This window comes from Phocoena sinus, chromosome 10 (genome assembly GCF_008692025.1).
Source record: "Phocoena sinus isolate mPhoSin1 chromosome 10, mPhoSin1.pri, whole genome shotgun sequence".
Taxonomy (NCBI): Eukaryota; Metazoa; Chordata; class Mammalia; order Artiodactyla; family Phocoenidae; genus Phocoena; species Phocoena sinus.
This window is the reverse complement of record NC_045772.1, coordinates 92,951,940-92,979,934: the sequence shown is the minus strand read 5'-3', so window position 1 is coordinate 92,979,934 and position 27,995 is coordinate 92,951,940. Positions and strand designations below refer to the sequence as shown.

The following is a 27,995-nucleotide window of genomic DNA, read 5'->3' as shown; positions in this document are numbered from 1 at the left end:
TTACCAACACATTTTTTTTTTTTTTAAGCCAGACTGATTCATAGAAACTCCTTTAAAGCACAGTGAAAAGAAACCGCCCATCACACACCCCAGCACACCAGCGCAGGCAACTTATAACCTCGGGAGGCCAGCCCTCCCCTCACTGTGGTCACAAACCTCGAGAAGAGCGGACGCCTGCCACCAGCTCCTGTCACTCTGGGCACCTCGGTCGCTGGACCCTCAGGTAGGACAGCTCCCGACACTGTGCGGAAGCCCAGCGAACTTTCCTTCCTTCCCACTGCTCTCCTCCTTCTGACCTCACTGGAGCTCTGCTTTTTCTTTTTTCCTTTGCTATTTTTCCATGACCCTTTGAAATGAACCCTACGAAATTTTGGCTAAAAGTGGGCCACCGAGACAACTTTTTCCTTAAGGTTCAGTAAAATCTAGTTTGACGGGGGCCCTGGGGGGTCGGGGCCATCGGGGGGGGCGGGGCTGGGCTGTAATTAGGTCTTGCAGGAACTGGGTTCTTGTTCTGAAAGCGTGATGGGAGCAGGGACTTTGGAACAGGGTATTCCAAAGTTTGGTACTAGCTTCCTAGGATACCACTAGCGTATCCTTCATGGGTTTTCTTTATGGAGGAACCACGACGTACCTTTGAAATGACAGTGTGCTTGCCCGACGCTGTCAATTCCTGTTTTGATGCGAAGTGCTTCAGGACTTGAACTGTTTCTCTGTGTGCTGGTCTTTTGGGGTGATGGTGGATAGAGATCTGCATTTCAGTTTATTTTTGTGGCTACTTTTACTGCTGTCCTTCGGTTTGTTCATTCACTTTTATTTAAGTGTAAATATTTTTTCTTTCCATGGGATAGGAGGAGGGGGTTGGTTTGTTTAAAGAAAACCGTTAGAGGGAGAGAGAGAGAGAGAGAGGAAACGCTTTCTTTCAAGTGGAGTTTGAAATAAAACGCAGGATGGGTGCCTTTGGTGAAGTTGGGAGCCTGACGTGGATTCCAGAGCTCTCTCTCTGGCCAGATATGGAGGATGGGGAGAAGCAGGAGGGAAACTGGGTTTGGAGGGGAGGGGAGGGCAGGGCAGGGGAACTTCATCTGTCCCTGTAAAAAAATCGCTTTGTGCTTTCACTTCAAAAACCACCAAATTTTCGTGCTGAGTTGAAAATATGGCATATCAGAAATGTTAAAATCATTTTTTATTTTAGGTGGATGTGGGATTTTTTTTCTGCGGGGAAGGCAGTGATTGTTTTGGAACATTTATCGTCTCACTCTTTCCAAAACATGGCTGTACAAATGCAAACACTCGTGCTAATCATGAAAGGGATCTGGAAAAGGAAGACGAGTGATTTCTATTCGCTTTTTTTTTTTTTTTAAGGTTAGCATTTTGGTGGAGGTGTGGCCCATTTCAATATAGATACTGATGTATTTTTTTCCCCCAGGTAAACAAGGTGAGGAGAATGACAGGATTCAGCTTGTCTGATGAAATTAGGCTTTTTCTTTGGAAATGTAGTTCGTACGAAGAGAAGATTCAAAAGTAATCAGCCTACGCACCCGGTACAGGCAAGGCGCTTGGTAAAATTGCCCTCAAGGGGGTGATTAAGATAGTGCAAGGGCAACTTTTCAAGATGCAGGGAACTCCCGCCTTTGCTTGAAATGTTGATTATTTCCCAGTTTATATGGACGTGGATTAGGGAAGCCATTATTAAGTTGATGGTAGTGGTATCCTAGGAAGCTAGTTCAAATCTTTTAGTCTGTGCAGGTTAAAACTAATAAGCTAGATTTAACTGGTCAGCAAATAGACAACACTGACAATTCTGGGGGCGTAAACCGTCATCGTGAAAGTCATTATTTGTGCGGCCTCTCACTTTACGCTGGAGTTTTATAAATGAGCAAGTGTGCTGCGTGTTATTGCCTGGGGTTTGACGGCAATTTAAAGAATGCGGTTCTGATTCCCACCTTCCCCTCTTCCTCCAAGAAATAGTGAGAGAGTTCCGTGGCTGAGGGAATTTTTGTGGAGTTCAGCTGTGAATCTTTGACAAGACTGAACCGGGAGGGTTGTTTTTCCTCCTGCCCTCAGAGGTGGATCACATTCCACCCCAGACTCTGAGGACTGGGGTGGGCGTGGAGCACTGTCTGGAGGACCGCAGGATGTCCGGTCTGGCGTCCTGGTCCAAGGACCCTCTGGATTTTACATTGTTTGAGGGTAGGACACTGTCTTGGGAGTTGGCAGAAGGCCATCGAGGACCAACCCAGGGCAGATCACATCCCAGAGCAGATGCTGGCCCCCTCCCAGGAGTACAGGACAGCCTCTAGGAGAGGAAAGACATCCCCTCCACAGACCGCAGAAAAGACTGTGGCCTTCTCTACTCTTCCTGCTTCTCTCCTCGGCCAGACTTGGCCCATCCAGTTCCCAGGGACATCCAGACTCTGGGGGACCTAGAGAAGGAGCTCCATAGAGGCCACCTGGGGCATGCAGACCCTCTTGGTTTGGACTCGGTGGCTCTGGGGGTTCCAGCTGGTACCAGACCCCCTGGGACCAGAGGAGAGAAAGCAGTCAGAGACCTAGAAGGCTTAGAGGTGAAGCAAAATGGCTTATCTGTAGACTCCTCAGAGCCTGACAGGGAATAGACCCGAAAAATGGCCTCAGAAAAAGGCACAAGGCAAATATAGTTACATTTCATCCTTGATTTTGTGCCCTGAGTTTGGAAGGGATCTTGGAGGTCAACCCATTCATTCTCTACCATATGCAGAAATCTTATTTTCACACCACCTTGGATGGATGGGAATTTTACATTTCCCTAAAATTGCCATAGAAGAGGCTTGGTACCTCAGAAGGTACTGCCGTGCTCTCCCACCTTTGCTGGATAGCTCTAATTACTAGAGTTTCTTAGATCCAGCAAAACTGGCTTCTCTATAACTCCTATACTTTGTTCCTAGCTCTCCGGTGCTGAAAATACCCATTCTATTTTCATTGTTGTTGATCCATCCAATGCTCCTTATCCTCTAAACACTTGACCCTTATTCAATATTTAATGGATAAAACTTGATGCATCTGTATTCTTATTATTACGACCTAAGATTCAGAAAGAGCAGGAGCGCTTTCGAAGCTTTGAAACCGTGGGCAGTCATCCATACGCAAGTGATCTGATTCTGAGGTCCTTAATTTTCTAAACACATGCATATGGTTCCTTCTTGAACCGACCACATGTATACACATAGCTGCCTAGCACAAAGGCTCAGAGCCATTTGGGACTCTCAGATATACATACTCAGAGGGACACACCCAATTACTACCACGAGGTCATGGTTAAATCAATCCAGTGCCAGAAACACAGGCTTCTGACTTGGCCTTCTGGGGCTGGTCCCTTAACTTGGTCCATAGTTCACGCAGCCCACACCTTTCCACTGTTAACCTCCTGTCCTAGTAAGTACAGGAACAGGCTGCCAATCAACATCACCTCGATCTAATTGCTGGTGGGCAGTCTGGACGTCAATCCCTTGAAAAGAGCTCCTAATCCTTAACTAACGTAGAACTGGAATTTTCTGACCGTAAATGTCCCTTTTCCAATACTTTTTCCAGTTCTGCCCAGATGACCCTGGATTTCTATTCAGTAATCAAGGGAGCCCAAATACGCTTCCAGTTAGGAGTTTGCTTGAATTCCCAAAACCCCACTCCCCAAACATGCATGCCTCCAGACCACTCTTTGTAACACTTCAGTTACGAGTCATTTCTCTCAATTTAATTGGGATCCGCTGATACTGAAGCACAAGGGTAAAAGTAGAAGCCCTTGGGATTGCTGTGTCTCTCTCTCCCTTTTTAACAAAACATTTGGGTCAACCTTTCCTTCCCTGCTGTGGAAACGGCATTTCTCTGGAGCTAAAATGGACTCCTCTATTCTCGGGGCCGTTGGCCTTACACAGATCTGGCAGCTTTCATATTTCCCGAGCCTGGTTCATGAATTCTCTTTTCCAGTGGGGTAATTAAAATTGAGAACCCGCTGGGCTTGGGTTGAAATCGGTGGCATGAATCCTGGGGTAGGTGCAGGAAGGCTGAATAGGAGGCCCGAGGGGCCGTCGTCTTGTCCCGACTCTGCTGTGTGATGTGGGCAGGACACTTGTCTTCTCGATGGAGGGAACTGAGCTTGGTGGTCTCCACGGCCCCTTGTGGCTCTGAGACCCTACTGTTCTAAGATCCTACCATTCTTGTCGTGAGGAATCCCTCGGCTCACGCTAACAGCAAGCTTAATCCGTAAACACTGGTAGGAAAGTGAAATGAAGCCACGTGTTGCATGGGAACAGGCATCTCACGGAGGACGGAGGACCCAGGCGGTCTCCCTCGCTTCGTACGCTCAGAGATCCCTTAGGGACCGGGTCCGCGGGTTTCACCGTCGGGTAGCAGTGAGCATTCACCCAGGTCTCGGAAGAAAGGTAAGAGGTTTGATTTGTGAAACCCGAGGAGCACCCGCTCAGATAAGCAGGGCCAGGCTAGCCAAGCCTTGTGGGGATATTGACAACAGCAAGGGACCTGCCGGGAGCCAGACCAGGCTCGGGGAGATGTGACAAGCTGGTCTTGTTGGGAAAGGAGCCCCACCTTCTTGTCAGGGAGGGTGCGGCCGCAAAGGTGTGCATGAGAGCTGATGGAGAGCGGACGTTGACGAGGAAAGGGGAGGTGCCAGGAGGAAGGGGGCGGGGAGCAAGGGGACCGCGCGCGGGTTTCCTTAGGCCTGTGTGTCGGGGGAGGAGGGGGGCAGATGGAAAGGCCTAGAAGAGGGAGAAAGGGAAAGAGGAAGCCAGGGAGAAGGAACAAGGCAGAAGTTTGAAGATGCTGCACTCTTGACTCACTCCCTCAATGCCTCGAGACAGTCCTTAGGGCCAAGTATTCCTTCTTTGTCTCCCCCGCCCCCCAACCCCCCCACCCCCGCTGTGAATAATCTTCTGTTGCTCATGGACGCAACGTTTGAGTTTCCATCGAATATCTGTGCCAACAGGGCGGGGATCTTCCCCGGGGACGTTTCTTCCCTTTTCAGAAGGGTCATATCAGGGCTGACAGCAGAACGGAGTCCTGGGTACTTTGATGTCTTCTTTGAAATAATCAAAGACCCTGCCTAGGAGGCTAGGTGCGGGGAGCTGGGGAGAGGTTTCCGCTCCTGAAACCAGGAGTCGGACCAGCCAGGTGGGTCCACACTTATTTCAGAGAAAGGGTTGTGAAGCTGAGACCTCGTGCTTCCCTTTGCCCGCCATGCTTCGCTGGGGAGGGGGGCTTGTGCTGTAGGTGGGAGCCAGGATGGAAGGTTTGAAGCTCGTCTGAGGTAGGCAGTGGCAGAGGGGCAAGGAGGGGCGGAGTCGGGTTTGGCCGGGGCAGGCTCAGCTGGTGGCCCCTCTCAGCAACCTAATGGAAAGAAGCAGCGTCCTTCCAAAGGCCCTTCGTTTCTTCCAATGGCGCTCTTTTAAGGGGTTTTGCTGACCCTCTGATTAACTAGGAGGCGGTGGGAGGAACAGAGTGAAGGGGAAGATCCGGTGGAAGTTCTAGAACTTCTGCCCCGACATAGGAGAGAAAAGCTCGTGCTGCAGTGGAGAAGGCCTGACCTGGAAGATGCCAGGGGGTGGGCTTCATCCTGACGCTGCCTTCACTCTGGAGACCAGCTTTTCCTCGTCTGTCGAGGAACTGGACTGAATAACCTCAGCCCTGCTAAGCCACTAAAGAGCCAGTTGCCCTTAGAAAAAGCAACAAAGCCCGCAGCCCACCCCAGGCACTGCGGCGGCCCTGGCTGCACCTGCATCCGTCTGGTCCTGCCACCTCCCGGGCTGTGGCCCCGCTGATGCAAGCCTGTTACTGCCACCTACTGTCAGACCGCCCCCCCTGCCAAGGGCCCCTGGGGCCGGGCCACACCTTGATTTTCTTCCCAAACCCTAGTTATTATCTTGGCAACCTCTCCCTCGGAGACATTCTGGCCGCCAGAACACTCCTCTTTTGTTAGGAGCAGAAGACAACGAAGCTTCCTTCCTCGCCCAGGGGACGTTGCCCGATGGCCTGACCAGCTGTGGGCCGGGGCCGGGGACACGGGCTGGGCCCGGCCTCGCTGCCCAGGTCTGGCCGGAGCCTTGGCAGATGTCCCCCAGATCTAGCCACTCCCCGACACAAAAGAGGACCAGGGGAAACCAGAGAGAGAGGTTATTCTCTTTGGGGACATTTGGAAAGACAAGCTTCATGTTGCTTGTTTGCTTCTAGCAGAGTTGCTGGCCCTCAATTTCTGCCCGAGAAGCTTCAAGCCCATTTCGCTGGGCCGAGCTTCTCATTTTCCATAAAGGAACACAAAGAATAACCAACAACTGTACAGCCTTTGCTCTGTGTCAGGCAGGAACCCTTCAGGCCTCGCACGAAGGCTACGAGGTCTGCAGATCACAGTTAAAACGGGCTGGAGTTTCAACGTGCTTGACATAGCTTACAATTTTATATGTCAACTATACCTCATTAACACTGAATTTTTTTTTTTTTTTTAAAGTGGTGCAGTCAGGAGTTGAACCTGGAATCTGTGCTCTTTTTGCTGTGCAATGCTATGTCTCTCTAGGAGCTACTGTCCAGAGAGGGTATGTTATTTTCCCAAAGTTAGCAGTTAGTCAGAGGCAGAATTCTTATGAGAATCTGGTTTTCAAATAGGTGCTCTTTTTTCTTTCTTTCTCTTTTTGTTCCCCTTCAACAGCATCCTCCTACCCCCACCCCCAGTTCCTCATCCCTAACTACGGGAGAATCGTGCTAGTCGACAGCAGCGCCGGAAAAACATCACCTTTTCTATAATAACCCCCGTTCGTGAGAGCCCACATTTGGGACGTGCAGTCCCCTTACCCCCAGGACCATGAAAAAATAGTTGTTTTCTTTGGCGCATGTAGATTCCTGCTACTTGACTGCTCATGTTTCTCCTGGTCATAAAAACTGCCCTGTGCACTTGAAAACAGACCCTGGAACGATGTGTATATAGTGAGGTACAGCTTGAAATTCTTTCCTTCCACACCAGACATCAGACATGCAGAAGCAGGAGGAAATAGCCCTTCAGGATTCTTCTTCTCCACATGTTTCCCACGGAGAAATTAATGCCCCCCTCTCCCACCCCTACATAAAAACAATATTTAGAATGGAAAAGTACACTTGACATAAAACAACAAGAACAATGGTCAGAAAAGCTCATCCAAGGTCTCATCCACTCAGCCCTGCCTTTAATCCCAGCCTTTTCCTCCTCCGGATACATCCTCTACGGCTGCTCCCCAAAGAGAGTATTTCCTTTTCTGCTGGACATTCACTTTGCCAACCCAAATGATCCTCAGTGGGAAAGAAACATATCAAAATAAACCAACAAAAGCAAAATGATCCTGATGTGTAGAGGACAGAAAGGCATTCGTGCTACCACCCTGTACAGTGTCCCCAGGAGAAGCACAGCCACAGTTTGGGGTATGCCACGAAGGAAGATGGGCAGATGTGGGCTGACTCATGGAGATCGTATGACCAGGAGTGGCTTTGCCTTTCATCTGGAGAAAGCACTGTGTCTTGGTCTGAGAAAGCATTCTTCAAAGTCTGCAGGTACCCAGAAAGAGATGGGGATTTCACTGACGGCACCAATCAATGAAAAGACGGAGTGTGTCCAGCAGTTGGGTCATCTCAGGACAGTGTTATGACTTAGTGAAATTTGGGGATCTCAGGTGATGTCCTCTGGCTAATTCTCTGATAACCTGGAAGTTCTGCTGGAAAAGCGACCACTTTAAAAAAATGCTAACAAGGAAGCCTTAGACAAAGGGCAGAAGTAAGATCAAGGCAGTCATTGTCAAGAGCAGCCTCTGATGTGTTGTCAGGACCTTTCTAATGGAAGGGGGTCTTGGTAAGTAGTGAGCTCCCCGTGACTGGAGGAGTTTAAGCATGATTTAGGTAGTTCCTTGGTGTAGATTTATAGATGAGTTTCATGCATTGGGGAGGAATTTTAAAGCCCCCTTTCAGTCAGAGATTCTGTAATTTAAAGAGGTAGATAAGGAAGTTAAATACACAAAACAGTATTTAGAAGTTTAAGATATTTTCTTTGCATTTACTTGTTTCTTCTTGAATAAAAGGGAACAAACACACATATAACCTTGAATATTCAAATGTCAAAGCTACTCGGAGGACTTCCCTGGTGGCGCAGTGGTTAATAATCCACCTGCCAATGCAGGGGACACAGGTTCGAGCCCTGGTCCGGGAAGATCCCACATGCCGCGGAGCAACTAAAGCCGTGCACCACAACTACTGAGCCTGCTTTCTAGAGCCCGCGAGCTACAACTACTGAGCCCTCATGCCACAACTACTGAAGCCCGAGCGCCTAGAGCCTGTGCTCCGCAACAAGAGAAGCCACTGCAATGAGAAGCCCGCGCACCATGACGAAGAGTAGCCCCTGCTCGCCACAACTAGAGGAACCCTGCACACAGCAACGAAGACCCAATGCAGCCAAAAAATAAATAAGAATAAAAAAAAAAATACTCAGGAAATATTCACAGAGTTTGCCTATAGTAAGATGTTCAATACATAGTTACAGTAATATATAAATAATTTCTAAAACTAATACAGGACTAAAGTTCACCTATATAAAAAAGGGGGAAACATTTTCTCTGGAGAATTCTGTTGTTTTTTTATGAAGACTTCAGTTACTTTGACACTGATTGTTTTTCCACAGAAAAGAAAATATTGCCTTCCTTGATTCATCTATTTTCTCGCTGAACAGATACTTTGTACCTGTCATAGACAAGCTTCTCCTTTCAGGAACTTAGAATCTTATGGGTGGGGGAGTGAAACATTTCCACAAATAATTCTGTTACTAGGCGGGTTGCCACCAGTGATTTTAATAACAGGAGGAAAATGACTACTTCTGTTTGGGTTTAAAATTCCTCGGGTTCCTAGGGCCAGCGTGAGGTGTTTGGATCCTTTTTCCTGATTGGTGGTGGGGTGGTGGTGTGTTTGGAAGATTTGAGAAGATGAGTGACTTGGTCGGATAACCCAGTGACACAGAGCATATACTTAAGAGGGAGGAGTTCAGAGAGAGGATCGCGGGAGAGAGGCTGATGGTCCTGAGCTGGACAATGACAGTGGGAGTGGAAAGTACGGATGCACGGGAGATAAATACTGGAGGAAAAATGCATGACCTGACTGTGTTATTTTCAGCAATGAAACTGGGATGATGAGGACACAGGAGGGGGAAGGGGAAGCTGGGACAAAGTGAGAGAGTGGCATGGACATGTATACAGTACGAAATGTAAAATAGATAGCTAGTGGGAAGCAGTCACATAGCACAGGGGGATCAGCTCCGTGCTTTGTGACCACCTAGAGGGGTGGGATAGGGAGGGTGGGAGGGAGACGCAAGAGGCAGGAGATATGGGGATGTATGTATATGTATAGTTGATTCACTTTGTTATAAAGCAGAAATTAACACACCATTGTAAAGCAATTATACTCCAATAAAGATGTTAAAAAGCAAACAAACTGGGATGAGAGGAAGGAGTGATGGGGAGGGACTTTGGCATCTGGTCATTATTGCTCCATTATTGCACCCCAGAAATGCCTGGGCTGTCTTCAGCTGCCAGGGAAATGACTAAACTGTCTTTGGCTAGCCAGCGTGATCCACAGGCTTCTCAGAAAGCTATCCTGTACCATCTGGGAGAGGATGCCTCCACTCTGCCTTTGTCTGTGAGACTCTCACATACTCCAAGTGAATCACAGACATTTGAGCTCTGTGGGACCCCCCCCCCCACTGCTCACACAACCCCCAGATCCCTGTTTCTGATTATGTGACACCTCCAGTCTCTGGCGAGTTCTTCAGTGACTCAAGCTGAGGATTTCCATCACTTCCTTTGCTGGAGAAGTAGGTTTGGGGGGCTCTATTCTGTTGCATTGCTCCCAATTATTGTTCCTTAGACCACCCTCAAGCGTTGCTTCCCCTAGACTCTGGTCGCTGCTCAGTAAACTCACAGACTCCGGGGCAGAAAGAAAGTGATCTGACCCCTAGCTTAGCAATCACGGAGCCAAATTACTAACATCTCAATTGTCTGTTTAGAAGTCAATGATTCTCAGTCTCTGCAGTATGAGTTACCCATCAGAAAAGGAAAGGTGTCCACAGAGGCCTGATTAATTTCTCCTAGTCAGAACGCCCTAAAAGTGTCAGGCTACCTGAAAAAGACAAAGAGAAAGGCAGTCTCAGGGATATGTTCCTTTGATTCTTTCTTTTTTTGGGGGGGGGGGTTGGGTATAAGAGGGAGGCAAGAAACCAATAAAGATTTAAGTGGACGGAGCCAACTAGAGAGGGCGGTTATCTTTCTCCCTAATATGAGTTAGTGATTTACAGCTCCAATCACCAGCAACCGTGATCTTCAGGCTGATTTTCACTGACTGTAATAAATGTCCTATTAGCAAAGAACTTCATCCAGATCTAGAATGGTCAGTGGCTGTGAGGCTTGTATCGGGGACAGGAGTGTAAAGAGACCACCGCCCTAGTGTGGTCTGGGCGATGCGGGGAGAACAGGGGAAGCGTGGTCAGAAACAAAGATGGCGGTGGTGGAAAAGGAACCGGCGGGCCTGTCCGTTAGGGCAGAAAGAACAGGAAAGGAATAAAGAGAGCCTGTGTGTGGCTCTAAGTCGCTAACCTCCGTTTCTCTTAATGATCACTTCTCTCTAGAGTCAGCATTCATGCCTCCCCTACTTTTCTCAGTTTCCCACCCAGCCCCACGGAGCCCTGACCACCCCTGTCCCCAAGCTTGTTGGGTAAATGAGGGTAAAGGGGGCGATCCTACTCTGCTTCCAGTGGTGGGAAGAGAAATGTGTTCCTGGCACCCCACATAGAACAGTCAGTGGACATCCTATCCCTTGAGAATGCAGTGGATTCACTAGCTCTGGTGGCCTGGGTCCAACTCTAAGAACCACAGATCATGTTGTTAGGGAAGTCCCAGCAACCACGGGACAAGCTTTGGGTCGTTCCCGAGCACCGATGCTCTGTTGGGAGGAAGATGTGGGGCCCAGCTCTTTAGAACCTCCATGCCGTTATCCTCTACTGCCTGGTTTGAGCTGCCCGGCTATGACTAGGGGTCTGCTTTCCGTTGGTGTGTGCTATCTATAGCATTTTGGAGAGGTGGGAGAGGGAACTCAGTTATTGTTTTAGTGAAACATACTGCCACGAGAGAAAGTTGTAGCAGCCAATACTTCCGAAGATATAAATGCTCAGAAATGGTCTCTTTTTGGCGCTTTTATCTGAAGCAAGTTACACACGAGGCCAGGGAATGAGGCTCTCAGAAATCTTCCCTGCCTGTGAAGGGTGGGTGGACCCCATGGGAGCATGGGGTCTTCTTTGATTTCTACCCAAACTGCTCTACTACTTGATAGGTCCCCACTCATCTGCTGCGGGGCCTGTAGTATAGGGACCAAGTACCTAGGGATGATGCAGACCAGGCATTTAAGAGACAGTTCATTCTGTTTCCAAATGTGTTGGGGAGAGCCATTGAAATTAAAGGAAGCCCCTCTAAGCTGACAATGGATGATACTAATAAAAACCTGACAAATTTGGGGCAATGAAAAATGGAGAGGTTACTATATGTGCTATGCAGTAGCTCCAGCTAAGCAGCTCCTACTTCCGGCTGGACACAGTAGCCAAAAGTGGAGAGAATTGTGTGTTCCGTGCACTACAAACACTTGCTAATCCAAGACATTTTGCTCCTTTCTTTGGTGAAAAGATGTGGCATGATTACAGAAATCTAAATACCCTGAAAGAGAGTCGCTTCCTTGCTCGATTCCGCCACTCACTCATGCCTGCACCCCGCAGGGGAATAATGGTCAGGGGGGACTGTGGGTTAGATCGGAAGTGAGAGCCATTGGCCAGGAACTCGCACGCCCGGGGGTGCAGTGGACCAGCCACGGTGAAGGTGCAGGGTAATTGGAAGGCAATTATGTTCAAGTCATCAAAATGGACAGTGTGAGCCAGGGAGAAAGGAATCAGACTCAACTTTGGAGGGTTACAGACCAATCCAAGGAGACGGATAACACTGCTGGATCCCCAACAGCATGTAAGGGAGGACACTCAGAACATTTTCCTGGACCTCATTTAAGAGGCATCACTTGGTGTGTTATATTCTGTCTTTGGTCCCTCAACCCCTATTAGGAGGAGGGTGTTTGTAAATTAGAAGCAAAGGAATAAAAAAGTCATTTGTAGAGCCCAAGGAGGATTAAACATAACTTGTTATATAATATTTTTAAAAATAAATTTATTTATTTTAATTTTTGGCTGCATTGGGTCTTCGTTGCTGCGCACGGGCTTCCTCTAGTTGTGGCGAGCTGGGGCTACTCTTCGTTGCTGTGTGTGGGCTTCTCATTGCGGTGGCTTCTCTTGTTGCGGAGCATGGGCTCTGGGCACATGGGCTTCAGTATTTGTGGCACAAGGGCTCAGTAGTTGTGGCCCACGGCCTCTAGAGCGCAGGCTCAGTAGTTGTGGTGCACGGGCTTAGTTGCTCTGCGGCATGTGGGATCTTCCCGGACCAGGGATCGAACATGCACCCCCTGCACTGGCGGATGGATTCTTAACCACTGTGCCAGCAGGGAAACCCACGTTATATAATATTTTAATTCCCTGCATTCAGAGAATTAATTCATGCCTGTTCCTTTCTCCATGAGGGGTGAGCTCAGGATCTAGTGATGGTGTGAATCTTGGGGGTGCCGGGAGGATGGGTAGCACAGGGCTGAGAAGAGTGAGGATTCTCCTCCTCATCTCTAAGGGGGTGTTCCTAGTGGTCCTCCCACGCAAGGGGCAAGGATTAGGCATAAAGACAATTTCTAAGAGGACCTAAATGATTTTATACACACTGCCTTGTGAACTGGATAGCAGATATCCTATTACTGGCACTTAGCATGGGGCAGCCTGGTGACGGATGGACTGGGCTGGTTTGGTGCCAGCTACTCAGTTTCATATAATAATAATAATAATAATGGTAATACTAATAATCACAGCGAAAAGCGACCCCATTAGTATCTGCCATGTGCCAGGCGCTGTGCTGGAAGTTCTCCATATATGATCCAATGTAACCCTCACATTTCCCTGTATGATTAGCATTGCAACCCTCACTTTACATAGGAGGAAACTGAGACTGGAAGGTCAAACAACTTTATACGATTCTAACTCAACCCCGGTCTAATACAAAAACCTCTTTTCACTGTGCATTAGAGTCAAGCGGAGAGTTGAGGAAGTGTGCAAGGACCTGAGAAAAGCAAAAATGCATTTGAATGTGTGGGGAGGTTATTAATAGCAGGTACGAAAGCTCCAAGCTCTCCCCTGAAGCCGCAGGATAAACTTCATCATTTTGGTTGTTCACGGTTCCATTGGACACATTTCTGCAAAAAGAATCTAGGTGGCAGGAGGTGCTCGGATGGGGAAGGAGGGCGCGGGGTGGGGGTTGGAATGGGTCGGGTGGGCAGTGGGGGCCAGCGTCTGCCTCTCATTCCTAGGCTGTCAAGAGCAAGGCCCCCGGGTTCCGTAGGTCATTCTAGTTTGAGTGCCTGATGAGGAAAGGGAGAGGAGATCAAAAACATCAGAAGTGTTGGAATGATTGTATCCATGCTTTCCAGTAAATACCCGGTCCAATGTGAAAGGGGCTCAAGCACACTCAAAGCTTCAATTAAATGAGGTGGAGGGAGAGAGCGAAAAGTGGGACACAGTTACTGGATGTGCACCGCCAACTCCTCCCTGAGGGGGGGACAGCCACACATCCACCCCGCCTAGGGTGTGATAACCTGAGTCCTTTCCTTCTGAAGTTCCCGAGCCGGCACCGCCTCTGAACCGTCTTGGGCGTGAGTGACAAAACACTCCTGTAGCTGACATTATCAGAATAGCTGCCCTCTCATGCATCCTTCACACTTTCTTTATTTTCTAGGTTTGGATGACCCATGGGCTCCTGTCTTTCTATTCTGCTGAGATTACGGCTGAACGCTTTTGTTTACCCATTCACTTTCTTAATCTCCGAGTTCCCCATCCCCCACCCACCGTGTGATGGATGCATTTGCCCATCTGCTCTACTGAGTCCTGAAGGATTGGCATTTGGGTAAATGTCAAGCGCAAGTCAAAGGCACATTTGGTCTCTGAAGCTGCATCCAGACCCCAGAACTGTCATATTGAATCATAGGAAATATAACCCTATGCCCCCAGGTCAATAGCAGGGTCCCTACCATGACACAGCCCAAACGCTCCGGTGCAGTAGTACCAGTCCAAATGTTCCGTTGGTAGATGACCAGACCATTAAACTGTAATTAGTAGTTATAATTACTGAATATCCAACAGCATTATTATAATAGAAGTTTGTGGCTCTCACGTTTTATATCTCATCTGGGATCAAGTTAGTAGCCCATTCAGTCTCTGGGCATTGAGTAATAGCTGCTGGTCTGAGGAAAAATTCGATTAAAATCGCTGGGTGAGCAGTTTGATAGAAGCGTGGACACTTCCCTAGTGGAAAATAGAAATTTATATGACATTGTTGCATAGAGACCTGGAAATTACAGCTGTGAAAGCCCTTTTAAAAACCAAAGTCCTACTTTTGGCCTCTAAAACACAAACAAAATAAAATGATAACAGCTACCATAAAATTTTCTTGTTTTGAAACAGGCTGTATCAGAAGGATGAGTATATAAATACCTGAGAGGCAGAATTCTGTTTCTGTTTAAGTCTATTTAAATAGACGAACAGGTACTTGTGGGAACTGGGCTAACTAGTTGTTTGCAGGAATTTATGATGAAATCTTGATGGTTTTTACTGCAGCTCTTCCTGATTTTAGCAGCTAGCCCACCCAGGCGGGAAAGTTGAATTACTGTGTTGAATCTGACAGTAACCTGCCCTTTCCCTTTCTTGTTCTCCTTTCTTTTCAGAACTCTCTTCACTCCCAAGCCATCAAAAAGCCAAGATGTTGGTGTTACTGGCCAGTATCTTTGTGGTCCACATCGCCACCGTCATCATGTTATTTGTTTCCACCATTGCCAATGTGAGTTGTGTTCTTCTGTTTATTCATTCATTTGGAAGTTATTTGCATATTTACATAAAGTGCTACAAAGGACGTTTAAGCCATAATTCCTGCCCTTTGTGAATTTACAGTTTAGTCATGGAAAAAAATAAACAGATACTTGCACTTCAGACAACTAAGTAACAAGTGTCTACGTGAGTGATCCCGCCAGTCTGGAGAACACAGCGAGGCTTCTCAGTGTAGGTGAAGCTTGGAGGACGGGTAAATGGGTGGGGTTTCTCTCTGCTAAAGGTGCAGAGTGAAAGGAGCATGGGACGCCTTCGAGGTGTGCGGGTCAAGGAGCCCAGCAGGGAGGGACAGGCTTTGTTCAGGGCATAATGAGGACACCTGCGTGGCAGGGCAGAACTTCCCTTCCTTCTGGGGACCTTGATTAGAAGGAGAAATGGGAGTGAGATCATAAGACACTTTGGTGGCCCGACCGCCAGATTCAAGATCTGGGCAGAGAGTAGCATGTGAGAGTGGAATTTTGCAAGATTAACCTGATTCCCCTGAATTAACTCAAACAAAACAACCTAAAAATACGGAGGTAGCAACAGGCTCTTCTCTCTGAACCTTGGGCTACTCTGACCTCTAGCGGTAGTTTGCCGGGTCCATTGTGCTTTTCTCAGAAAAAAACAAGACAGCTCCTTGGACCCAAAAACCAAGGCCATCCATCACTAAACAGACAAAAATGGTTCCAGAAGCTGTTCAGGTCCCTGTTACAGTTGAAGGATAAAGGGGTTTTCAAGTTCAGAGTTTTGCCAACATCGGTGGGTATAATTATAGGCAAGGCTAATTGAAGCATCACTGTGATAATCTAGAACGCTCACCCACGTGGCCTCCCCCAGACTCTAATTTAGCCGTTCTGTACGCTGCCCTTCAAGTCTCTCAGGATAACAGGTCCGATAAACACCTTCAAACTGTATTAGTGGATGCTGAGTGCTGAATATCTGAATTATCGGCTTCTGATACGGGGCCGGACACAGAGCTGTTTATTAAATCAAGAGCAGGCAGGCGATTTGGCATCCTGGCCCTGCTTTTCCAATGACTCTCATTTTAACAGACACTCTGTGAAGACAGGGCTGGGTGTTTGTTTTCCATCCCAGAAGGATAAGTGTTTTGCTGGCACTGTGGTGAGCCTCGGGGAACACATTTTCGTCATTCTTCTACTATCAGCTGCCGCCACAGGAAGGCTGTGGCTAGACTATGTTATTATGGAATTACTTTGCATGTTGTGACGATCAAGGTTTATCTTTCTGTTTAGATGAAAGTGGCTTATTGATCACTCAGCTATTTTCTCCGTTGCCCTTTTTGTTTCTTACTTTTTTCCAGTTGAACATTTTTCCTTAACTTTTTTCCCCTCTAGCCAGGCCCTTCCATGAAACAATCTTGGTAGGGTGTATGAATTGTGCCTCCTTAAAACCAATTTCCTCACGCAGGGTTTCCATTTCTTAGAGCCTTAGAATTTTAAATCGCGATGGTTGAATTACTCCTTTTCTTTTCTTTCTTGAAGTGATGAGGGATGTGAGGCCCAGAGAATGAGGTGACTTTTCCTTGGTCACACGTTCTTCTCTCTCTTTTTTCTCGGGACCTTTGTGACTTCAGTTTTAGTGAGACCTTATTTCCACCAAGAGATGGAAATAAACCATGTTTATGGCTAAATATGGAGTCTTGGTTAAGATTTGGTCCTGACACAAGTGATCTGTTGTTTCCTTTTCTTTCAAAGTAGGGGGTTAATTTTTAAACAACTTTTTATTTCTTTTTAAAATTTATTTCAAAAAATTTTTACTGGAGTCTAGTTGATTTACAATGTTGTGTTAGTTTCTGCTGTACAGCAAAGTGAATCAGTAATACATATACATATATCCACTCTTTTTTAGATTCTTTTTCCATATAGGTCATTACAGAGTACTGAGAAGAGTTCCTTTATTTCTTTTTGATTTCAGGTCTGGACGGTTTCAGATTTTGGAGGAATATCAGTAGGTCTTTGGAAAAACTGTACTGCCGCCAACGACTGCAGCCACAGCCTGTCATACAGCAATGAAGGTGCGTACAAAGATATTGTACTCAGTGCTGACGGTTCGTGCGCTCAGGGAAATGGCCAGTCCCTCGGGGACTGGGTAGCCTAACACCCTCACTCCCCCCACCCTGTGTCCACAGATGCCCTCAAGGCAGTGCAGGCCTTCATGATTCTGTCCATCATTTTCTCCGTCATCTCCCTCGTGGTCTTCGTGTTCCAGCTGTTCACCATGGAGAAAGGCAACCGCTTCTTCCTCTCAGGGGCCACCATGCTGGTGTGCTGTGAGTATCAGCTTACCCAGAAAAAGCTTTTCCCGTAGATCTTACCATGGGTGCTCCCAGCAGCTTGAACAGCTGAGCACGTGGGGCAGTGAAACCGCCTTGTACAATTTGTGCTTTCTGGGAGAACCCCTGATAGCTGCTTGGAATAAGAACCCTCGTAGGCTTCATTGTTTAAACCTGGGCTCCCGGGCAGCTACCAAGTGGCTGGAGTCCGTCCATCAGTAGCACTTGTATACAAGACCCTTGAAGGGGGCAGGGATGTGGGATTCCTTAGAAAGATGAAACCACTGCCTGAATGCCTGCGATGATCGCCGTTCCCGCTCTTCTGTCGTCTTCCCCCACACACGCAGTTTGGTGGAAGGCGTATTCTTCTGCATCCCTCAGGCAGCCTGCCCTTGTGTGCTGGGGTCCAGATGGGAAGGCTGAGGGGTGGACCCGAGATGCTGTGTTTCATCCACACAAACCAGTGCAGATGTGAGAACTCGAGCACCTCTGATTTGCCAACACAGCCATCAAGCTTGGTTTGGGGCAAATCGACAGAACTACCGTTGGGGGTCCAATTTCAGATTTCATTTTCCCATCGCCCATGAGGGAAATAGGCTCTTCCTAAAATTATAAAATCTTTTTCTTGGTTTTCATGTTAAGAAATCAAACCAACAGCTAATCGTTGTTTTTCGCCTGCAGGGCTGTGCATCTTGGTGGGGGCCTCCATCTACACTTATCACTATGCCAATAACTCTACAGGCCAGTACCCGGAGAGTCACCACGGTTATTCCTTCATCCTGACCTGGATCTGCTTCTGCTTCAGCTTCATCATCGGCATTCTCTATCTGGTCCTGAGAAAGAAATAAGGCTGAACACGTTATCGGGGCTCTGGGGGGTGGGGGTGGGGAGGAGGGAGTCCTTGAATCTGGGAGAGAAATGGACGTTGCTAAGCGGGAAAAACCAAGAGAGGGAATTGGGGGGAGGGGAAGGCAGGGGGGAGGGGCTGAAACCCAAACATGACTGTGGGGGTCCCGTACTGTCCAGCCCCTGCCCCGGGAGAAAGCCGTGGGCTGGGATGGATGCTCCCTGGATGCAGGCCAGAGGGCCTCCCTCCAGCCTCCAGCTGTTATCAGTTACATACACTGCCTGGGGTCCCAGCAGCTGCCACATTGCTGGCTCTACTTCCGAGGGGGAATTCAGTCTTCAGACCTACTGCACCTAGTTAATATAGCGGTACAAGTTCCGGCAAGGGCAGATGCTATTCTTGTGCGGAATACGCCGGGCTTGGAAGCCATCCTGCCCTTCTGACCCAAAGCAAAACAGTACCATCTGAAGGGCCCTGAGGGAGGACTTTGGCCAGCGAGCCATTATCTCTCGTTGGAACAGATATTTAGCTCTGTGGTATTTGTGACAAAATGGGAGGAAGAGAGATAGTGATTAAGGCTAAGTTGGTGTGTTAGCTAAACTGAGAGAGAGAACTTTTCACAGTGGAAGGCCTGGGGCGTGGTCAGAACCCAGACTAGACCTCACACAGCTGTCCCTCGTGGAGACCTCTTGCTACAGACTTTGCTTGGCCTCTCCTTTAAAGCCAAGGCAGCTCTCTGGAGTTTCTGCAAAGCCACCAACGACCAATTCAGTGGTGGAAGCACCACACAAATTATGGGAAAAAGGAACAATCTTATAGCAGGGTTATGTTAGAGTTATGTTATTAGGAACCTCTCTCCATGCAATCAATGTCTGTTTTAAGTATGTAACGTGAGAGAGAAGGACAAAGACCCGTGCAACACAATCTGTTACTCTCCCTCTAAATTATACACTTTTGAGGAAGTTTTATCTAATTAGCCACATTGGGGATCAGGGCTCCTAGGCTCAGAGACAGACAGCTCTAGCTTTGACATGAGCTGGTGGGGTTGCCTTTCAGAGGTCCTGCCTATCCCACAACACAGGTGAGGCAAGGCAGTTCTGGAAGCTTCTTAAAATACACACAAACCAAAACCAAACAACAAATCCTTGGATGAAAGGTGCTATATTATTGTCAAGTATTAAGCATACTAGATTTCAGTCACAATAAGAACAGAGTGTCTGTGCTTCCAGGAAAATAAGAAAATTTCCGTGAGAGAAATAAAAATATAGGTGATGGGCAGATATTTTCTTTAAGGAAAAAAAAAAACCCTAAAGACTCTTGTGGTACCCAGTCCGGTGGTAATTGAGCTTGTCTGCTGCCCCAAGAGTGTTTCTATATAGGACTTAGAAGTATGGTATTAGTGTGGTGTTCCTGGTTAAGCAGGCATCGCTCTGGCCTGGCGCAGCTATTTTAAGCCATCTCAGATTCTGGCTAAAGGGTATTTTTTTGGTGGAAGACATTTCCTTTACCAATCTGAGAATATCTACCCTAGGGAGAATCTGAGACATCTTGCCTACTTTTCATCTTCTAGCTCCCTCTTCATCCTGTTTCTTACATGCGTTTCCTTTTGGGGAGCTATTATGCCACAGTTGCTGATATTTATGTAAAAGGACTATTACTAAGTATATTTCTCTATGTTCATTCTGGTTAGGGGAATGTTGAGAGCTGGCCACCAAATTATCTGGGCTGTGGGGTAAATTGGTTGGCAAGCAAAAACTGTGGGATAGTGAACTTTTAAATTATGATTTAATGATCACATGATTTTAGAAGGCTGTCTTGAGTGCAGAAGCAGATTTACATATCAGATACAGCCAAAAGAGATACTAGCATTGTGTTAAAAAGTCAAACTGTGACTGGAGTGAACCATGTATTCCCTTGTCTTTTACTTTGTTTCTGTGCCATTTATGTCTCATGTAATTTGCATTACGTTGGTGGGTTGTTCTAGTACTGTATTTGGCTTCTTCTTTAATAGATTGGTATTTCATATACTATAATTGTAAATATTTTGATACAAATGTTTATAACTCGAGGCATATAAAAACAGATTATGATTCCCTTTACCGTGTGAATGTTTTCTTTCAAAAAATGTAGGAAAAATATGGATGATAATGACATTTATTCCTAATTAAGTTGTCCATCAGTTCGATTTGGACAAGTTGGCATTTATCAGAGACATTAAGCTACTTTCTGGAACTGAAAGTATAGTTTTATCTTGCTTTAATTAAACCCCTTAAGCAAAAAATGGAACTTTATAAGCTAATACATTAGAGAGAGGTTATTATCTTGAATCAGAATGGGTTATGACATTAACAAATGAGATGCTTGTACATTTTCTTTGAAGTAGCGAACTCCTGTAACGTGTCTTGAACATATAAAGCAATTCACGATGGTATGCGTCACATACATTTTCAGGAGCCCATTCATTGCATTACCTGGGGCGTAATCTGTATGGACTCTATGAGAGAAGGAAAGATTGGCGGCTTTCTGGGTGCAGTAAGGACCAGAATGAAGAGTGGAAAGCAGGGTTGGTGCTGTGTACCCCAGCATCATGTCAACGCCAATACGATAAGAGTGGTTTTAATGTGGAGTAGGCCATCTTTCACTCCCCTGTGGTCTTGGATGAAATAACTACACACAGAGTAATGCACAAAAAAAAAGACACAATGGAACCCGAAAATAAGACTTCAACATATTTTAAGTTAAATTAATCAAATGGCATTGATAGCCTCTTAGAGACCTATATGAGTCACTTCCAAAAGTAATCTTCTTAAGCTGGTTGTTTGGGACTCAGAGCATATTTTCCATAGAGACAACTTACAACGATCTTACTTATCATATGGGCTAAAAAGACTTTTGTAAGTCTAGCCTGGAAAAGAAGTTTCATAATGATTTGATTATTATTGTTGTTTTCTATGGGAAATGAGTTAGTTAAATTCTGGAGCCTGGAACCCTCTGTTGCCCCTCCAGGCCCTTCATGGTAAGAGGAGTATATCTGATGCAGGGGGAGATGGACATATGGCTGCCTGGGAAGCACTCTTCCCCGGTCATGTCAGAGTTTGCCATTGAATATAGGAGAACATGGCATTTAGCATGACTCTGGCTATAAATATACATATATAATTTTGTAAACTGGGTGTTCTTAAGCTAGGACTGCTTGTTCCATTCTCTGATCTCATGGTTTAGAATCAATCTTAATTTTCCCACTTTTATTAGCATATCAATAGCTTAAACCCAGTTTACCTAGGAACTTTAGGATGATTCTAACTCCTTAGTATAATAATTGACAAGCTTTTGAAAATGATGAAACCTTACTATTTTGGTTTGATTTCACAACTTTTCCTTCCTCACGTAAAATAATGACAAAGGGCACATATATCTATAATTTTTAAGGTGAATCAAGTGGTCGACAGCGGTGGGGCTGGGGGCTGGGAGAAATGGGTGAACTCTTTGGGTTTTTTTTTTTTTTAGCTTAAATAAATTGCATTTTTAAAAAATGTATTAAAAAGTTATACTTTTCAATTGGTGATTCTGATGCCTGACATGATACAAGTTGATTGAAATAGAAAAAAAAAGTAAAGCTGTTTTGAGTATTTGGGTACAATTTTGCCATAGCTCTTGAGGTAACTAGGCATTGCAAAATCAGGTTTTGAGAATTATAGTACTGGATTTATGAGTGACATAGATTATACTCATGAATCTGACGCTTGGTCACCTTATTTTAAAAAAGTTAAAATCATCCTGGCCGTAATATTTAAACCCAGATTTGTTTCCATAAACCAAGTTACCACACTCACTTCAACATGGCATACTTGAACTGACTCTACTAATTTCTTTCTCCAGAGTAATTCAAATTCTTTACCTCTCATTGTGTTTAATGCTTGTCAGAGCTCCTGGAAGGACAGGTAAAAGACCGATGCAGACAACTTTTTTTTTTTTTTTTTTTTTTGCTGTGCGCGGGCCTCTCACTGTTGTGGCCTCTCCGGTTGTGGAGCACAGGCTCCGGACGCACAAGCCCAGCGGCCATGGCTCACGGGCCCAGCCGCTCCGCGGCATGTGGGATCCTCCCGGACCGGGGCACGAACCCGTGTCCCCTGCATCGGCAGGCGGACTCTCAACCACTGCGCCACCAGGGAAGCCCCAGACAACTTTTAATTGTTCAGTTTAACTTCATTTCAGCCACTCATTCCCATGGCCTTTCCTTGGACGTTCCCATTCCCACCCACATTTTTTGAATTCCATGCTGTTAGTTCCTTAAGGATACTTTTTGGTACACCCCTTTTGTATCTCCAACCTCTCTCTCCCTCTACCGGAAGTGTTCTCTTGTGGGTAACTTATGTTTAAGTTTATCCTGTCTTAAGCAAAACAAAACAAAACAAAACACTCCCTTCTACCCTAATACTTTACCTCTTGCTGTCTCTTCACTCTCATGTTTATTGAAGGTGTGTCTTGTTATCTATGTCTCCACCAGGCCTCACCTTGACACCTGTGGGCCCCAAGTAAGAGCACAAATGGAGGTCTGCACACCGCGTCTAAATATTTAAAAGTTACATATCAAGTTAATGAGCTGCTAAATAAAGTGTGTTCTACTGTTCTACCTCGATAAATATACCTAGACGGTCAGGATCAAATTTAGAATTCTCTGAGTGCTTGGGGTTCTGGGGTAGAACATGGTTTTGCAGGGGAAAGTTGGTACCGGGTTTCTGGCTCACAGCCTGCTTCCCTTACCCTTCACTTCGGGCTCCATCCTCAGGAACCTTGAGTATATGACTGTGGAGATCCCAGCCCCACACATGCAAAACCAATCCTCGCCCCTTCCGCATCCTGCAAATGGCCACCCCTCAGCCATTTCTTGGTCCAAGAGTGTGCACACCTATGACATGGTCTGACCTCTGTATGGACTAGACTTGAGAGAAAGCCCTGGGGAAGGAAGCCTAGAAATGCGCTTGGGGATGTTTGGGCAGGGAATTTGGGGTCCTGAATAATCAGAATATAATCTGGAAGGAGCATGTGGGCTCCAGTGGGTATGCTCCTTTGGCTCCAAGCCCAAGGACTTCTTGTCCGTGTAGGGGTGTGGCTGGAGGACAAGCAGAGCAGAGCCATAAAGCACAGGCCTGGGAAAGGCCCTTTCACCTGGTCTTAGGGCAATTTTTTTTTTTTTTTTTTGGCGGTACGCGGACCTCTCACTGTTGTGGCCTCTCCCGTTGCGGAGCACGGGCTCCGGACGTGCAGGCTCAGCGGCCGTGGCTCACGGGCCCAGCCTCTCCGTGGCATGTGGGATCTTCCCGGACCGGGACACGAACCCGTGTCCCCTGCCTCGACAGGCGGACTCTCAACCACTGCGCCACCAGGGAAGCCCAGGGCACGGTTTTACAGCCTGACTCCTTACTGGCTCTTTCTCAAGCAGATTTGCTTCTGCCCTCACCATTCCAAAACGATCGCTTTCCTAAGGGTCAACGGTCACTTTAGATTCCCTAGTCCAGTGAATATTCTCTTTTGTTTGTTTGTTTGGTTTTCCTTGACCCCTCTGTTCATTTTATCTCTGTATTCTGCCTGAGAGACTTCATTAAAATTCTTACAATTAATCACCATCCATCTTTTAATGATTCCAAAATCTGCATCTTGGCTCAGACCAGTTTTCTGGATCCAGTCTCATAAGAACCACAAATTCCACAGAACCCAGTACTTTCCTCCCCCTTTTGTATCCCTGGTCTCAGGAAATAACCACCCATCACTTAGATGCAGTTAGACGCTAGAAACCCAAGTGTCATTCACAATTCCACCTTCTCCTTAATTCTTTATATCTAATTAGTAACTGTATCTTCTTGATTTTAAATCCTAAATATTTCTAGACTCTTTCCCTTTCTTCCTAACTCCTTTGCTATGATATTAGTTTAGACCTTTAATAGCATTTATTTAAAGTAGCTGAAAAGTCTCTTAAGAGTTCACAGCTCTAACTCATTCTCCGCTCTGTTGCAAAGATGATTGCATTGCAAATACCATCATGCCCTTCCTCTGCCTTTTTTTTTTCTTCCTCTGCTGTTAATCCTTCATTGGCGCCTTCATGTTGTTCATGATAAAATTCAGAGTGCTAAACCTGTCCATCTCCACCTTTCCTCCCCATACCATTCTATCCTCGAGCTAAAATGTACTACTTATTCCATGCTTTGGGAAGTGTTTCCCCATGCTATTCCTTTTCCCCTCCTTTCTTTGGTATTTGGCTCTCCCTTTCTGACACCTCAAGACTCAGCCATTTCTCATCTTTGGAAGGGTGGCCAGACTACCCCAGGCCCTACTGGGATGTGCTTTGTCAGTGTTTACATAACACCTTGGGCATAGTCATCAGAATGTTTTTTACAAACTATTTTAATTGTGGGTTTAACTGCATGGCTTCCTCACTAGAGCACTGTGAGGGCAGGGAACCCGTTGTTCATTTATTACGTCCGCATTTAGCATTCTGCCTGGCAATTAGAAGATGTTTAATATAATTGTGTGGTGCCCGGGAAGGTGCTGGGGGATAGCATGATGAGGGACAGACCCTGTCTGCCATGGTGGTTTAAGGAGAACTGGACAGGTGGTTCCAATGCAGGTACAAGCATGATTGATGCTGAGAAGGAAGAGGGGAAAGATGCCCTTAGATGGGTGTTTAAAAACCTTTTTGAGGTCCTTAAATTTGATAAAAGCTATCTCTGCAAAAACATACATATGTTTTTTCCCCATAAAATTTAGGACACTCACAAATTGCCCTGGAGCCATTCATGGATTTCCTAAGTAACGCATCCCTTGGACCTGGATTAGAGTGACCCCTGTCTTAGAGGAATCTGCTCTGGCCCTCACCCAGCTGTGCTCCGTGGGCTCATTCCTTTGAGGAGCATCTGAGATGAACTTGAAGGGTGGGTAAAGTTTTGGAAGCTGTACCCATAGGAGGAAGAGGGAAGGCAGTTCAGAAGGATGGGCTGATAAAGCATGGAGCCGGGAGAGCTAGCTGGAGCAAGCGAGCTCTTTGGAAATGTAGAGTAAGTTCTCTGCTGCAGAAGGTGCTGACTCTCAGAGTTAGGATTTTTTTTTTTTTTTGCGGTACGCGGGCCTCTCACTGCTGTGGCCTCTCCCGTTGCGGAGCACAGGCTCCGGACGCACAGGCTCAGCGGCCATGGCTCACGGGCCCAGCCGCTCCGCGGCATGTGGGATCTTCCCGGACCGGGGCACGAACCAGCGTCCCCCGCATCGGCAGGCGGACTCTCAACCACTGCGCCACCAGGGAAGCCCCAGAGTTAGGAATTTTAAACTGATTTGGTGGGATCATGGGAAGTCCTTCAATGGTTTTCTTGGGGGGGCATGACATAATTGGAGCATGCTCTGAGAGGATGACTTTGGTAGATTATTGAGTGGGTTCTAGGGGAAGAGAAAGAAGATTGGAGAATGTGGGAAGCTGACGCAGTGGTTGAGGAAAGAAGTATAATTGAAGAAACTGGACAAAGTGGATGGGGATGGAAGAGATGAAGGCAAGAGACATGACTTAGATGCCCCATGACTTAGCAGGAATTCAAGGAGAAGCCGATAAAGATTATTTTGGTGTTACGAGACTGGACGTTGGGAAACTGGCCATGCTGTTAATGAAACAGGAAAGCTGGAGGAAGAATTAATGTGAGGAGGAAGAATTAATATGAGGGGGAAGATGATAAGCTCAGATCTGGACTCGCAAAGTATGAGGAACCAGCTGGACATTGAGGAAGCTCTCCCCTTCAGGTCTAAAGAGGTTCTAGGAAAATCTTAAAGGGTTCCATTCTAGAGTGGTCCTGGAGGTCTCTGAAGCACCCCAGAATCTAAATCCCGAGGAGGCTGCGTATTTCCCATGTTTAAACTCTAGATAGTTAAGTTTTTCTGGGCACATCCATCATTCTGGGTCGACTCTCTTGGGACCGACCCTTCTTATATCTGTTTTAATGCAGCTGGTTTAAATTGTTTTAAATTTTACTTTTAAATGGTTTTTATGGCCAAATTTAGCTTCCTCAAATTAGCATCATATTTTCTGTTTATGTTAATTCCAACCAGGATCTTGTAGCCCCATGGAGAACAAGGCAATTGGAGGGGTGGCCATGGAGGGCTGACAAGAGCACAGGGCATAGATCCAGGGCACCCTTGGAGTTTTAATTTGGTATCCCACGAAAATTCTTTTTTTTTTTTTAAAATTTTTTTTTTTGATGTGGACGATTTTTAGAGTCTTTATTGAATTTGTTACAATATTGTTTCTGTTTTGGTTTTTTGGCCGCGAGGCATGTGGGATCTTAGCTCCCTGACTAGGGATCGAACCCTCACCCCCTGCATTGAAAGGCAAAGTCTTAACCACTGGACCACCAGGGAAGTCCCCCCACGAAAATTCTTGTTAAAATATCTTATTTGCTTAAATTTGCTTTTCAAAAATGTTGCCTTTTACAAACTTTCCCTTTGGAACATGTTTAATTAACATCTCCTTTTGTTTTAAAAATGTTTGTCTTTTTTCCTTTTTAAAGACATCTTTTATTTTGGTCCAAACTCTGTTACCCTTAAAATGGAGACTTCTTTGGGGCAAACTACTTTGATGCTTAAGCCTCTGAACATCGATCTCACCAATGAGAGAATGATGCCTGGACACAGGTAACAGGGACGTGGCAAGGACATGAGTCAGATGATGTTATGAACAAGCCCATGCAATACTAGGAAGTATGAAGAAATATGCAGATGAGGGCAATAGTTTCTCTATATTCTGAAATAGTCAGATTATAGTCTGAATTGGGGACTTGAATTATAGTCTGAATTAAAGCACTTGTCACCACTGTTCAAAGGGATGTGAAGAGCTTGGGGTGACTGTAGGAACATGCAACAAAAATGATTAAAGTATTGGAAAATAGCTCCCAGGATGAAAGATGAAAATGTTTTTTGGTGTTTCTGGATGAGAAGACTGAGGTGGGATCTGATTCTGAAAGGTATTTATAAGGGATAGGTTCATGGAAAGATAGAACTAGAATGTATGATGGAGGAAGGTTGGGAGCAAACTTAAGAGAAGAAAAAAATGCTCTATCCTGTTTAATTTAGGCCAGAGTCAACATTTTGCCCTGTCCTGTACTCTTGGTAGACATTACCAATTAATCACAACACCCTTTTCTACAGAGATTGGGCCAGTCCTCAAAAGTCTTCCATTTGGAATTCCAGGGAGCCTCTATCAGTCCTTTGGAATTTTTATTTAAGAAGAAACACATTTGCAACTCTAAGTTTAGACATTTAACTTTCTGAAGGCTTGAGGTTTTACCCGATGATTTCTCCAAGCTCTTTCCAGGACCATGATTCTGCCAAGTCTTTTGGTTAAACGAATTTCATGAGGATTGGACTTCATTTATAGATAAGAATGGATCATGGCCCTTTCAGCAAACTGGGACATCTTTGGAACACTTTTAGTTAAGGAATTGTGGGGTTTGCTACTATTTTAGCATATAGAGTTTAGTTGTCCTCTCAAAAAAAGCTCTTCAGAGTCAGCCTAGAAAGTCTCATAATGCTGACAAGCTGGAGCAAAAAGAAATATACAGATGGAGCCAGTTACAAGGGAAGAGCGTCTCTAGGACCTTCTCTTTAAAAATGGTCCAGGAGGGCTTCCCTGGTGGCGCAGTGGTTGAGAGTCCGCCTGCCGATGCAGGGGACGCGGGTTCGTGCCCCGGTCCGGGAAGATCCCACATGCCGCGGAGCGGCTGGGCCCGTGAACCATGGCCGCTGAGCCTGCGCGTCCGGAGTCTGTGCTCTGGAACAGGAGAGCCCAC

The 27,995-nt window shown here is 46.3% G+C and overlaps 1 protein-coding gene across 3 annotated transcripts; it reads left to right on the top strand.

The window, feature by feature from the left end:
• The first annotated feature begins 64 nt into the window (after nt 1-64).
• Nucleotides 65-27,795, top strand: EMP1 (epithelial membrane protein 1). 3 transcript variants are annotated; one of them, XR_004351787.1, is made up of 6 exons: nt 65-223; nt 14,890-15,002; nt 16,967-17,066; nt 17,181-17,321; nt 18,006-18,739; nt 27,785-27,795. XR_004351787.1 is itself a non-coding variant. In XM_032645816.1 (5 exons), exons 2-5 carry the CDS (start codon nt 14,925-14,927, stop codon nt 18,170-18,172), a joined length of 486 nt encoding a protein of 161 aa, XP_032501707.1. In that variant the 5' UTR covers nt 65-223; nt 14,890-14,924; the 3' UTR covers nt 18,173-20,270. The 3 variants fall into 3 exon arrangements, 2 of the variants coding, with proteins under 2 accessions (XP_032501707.1, XP_032501708.1); XM_032645816.1 differs by lacking the exon at nt 27,785-27,795 and having other exon boundaries at nt 18,006-20,270; XM_032645817.1 differs by lacking the exons at nt 65-223; nt 27,785-27,795 and having other exon boundaries at nt 13,515-15,002; nt 18,006-20,270.
• Nucleotides 27,796-27,995: the final 200 nt, after the last annotated feature.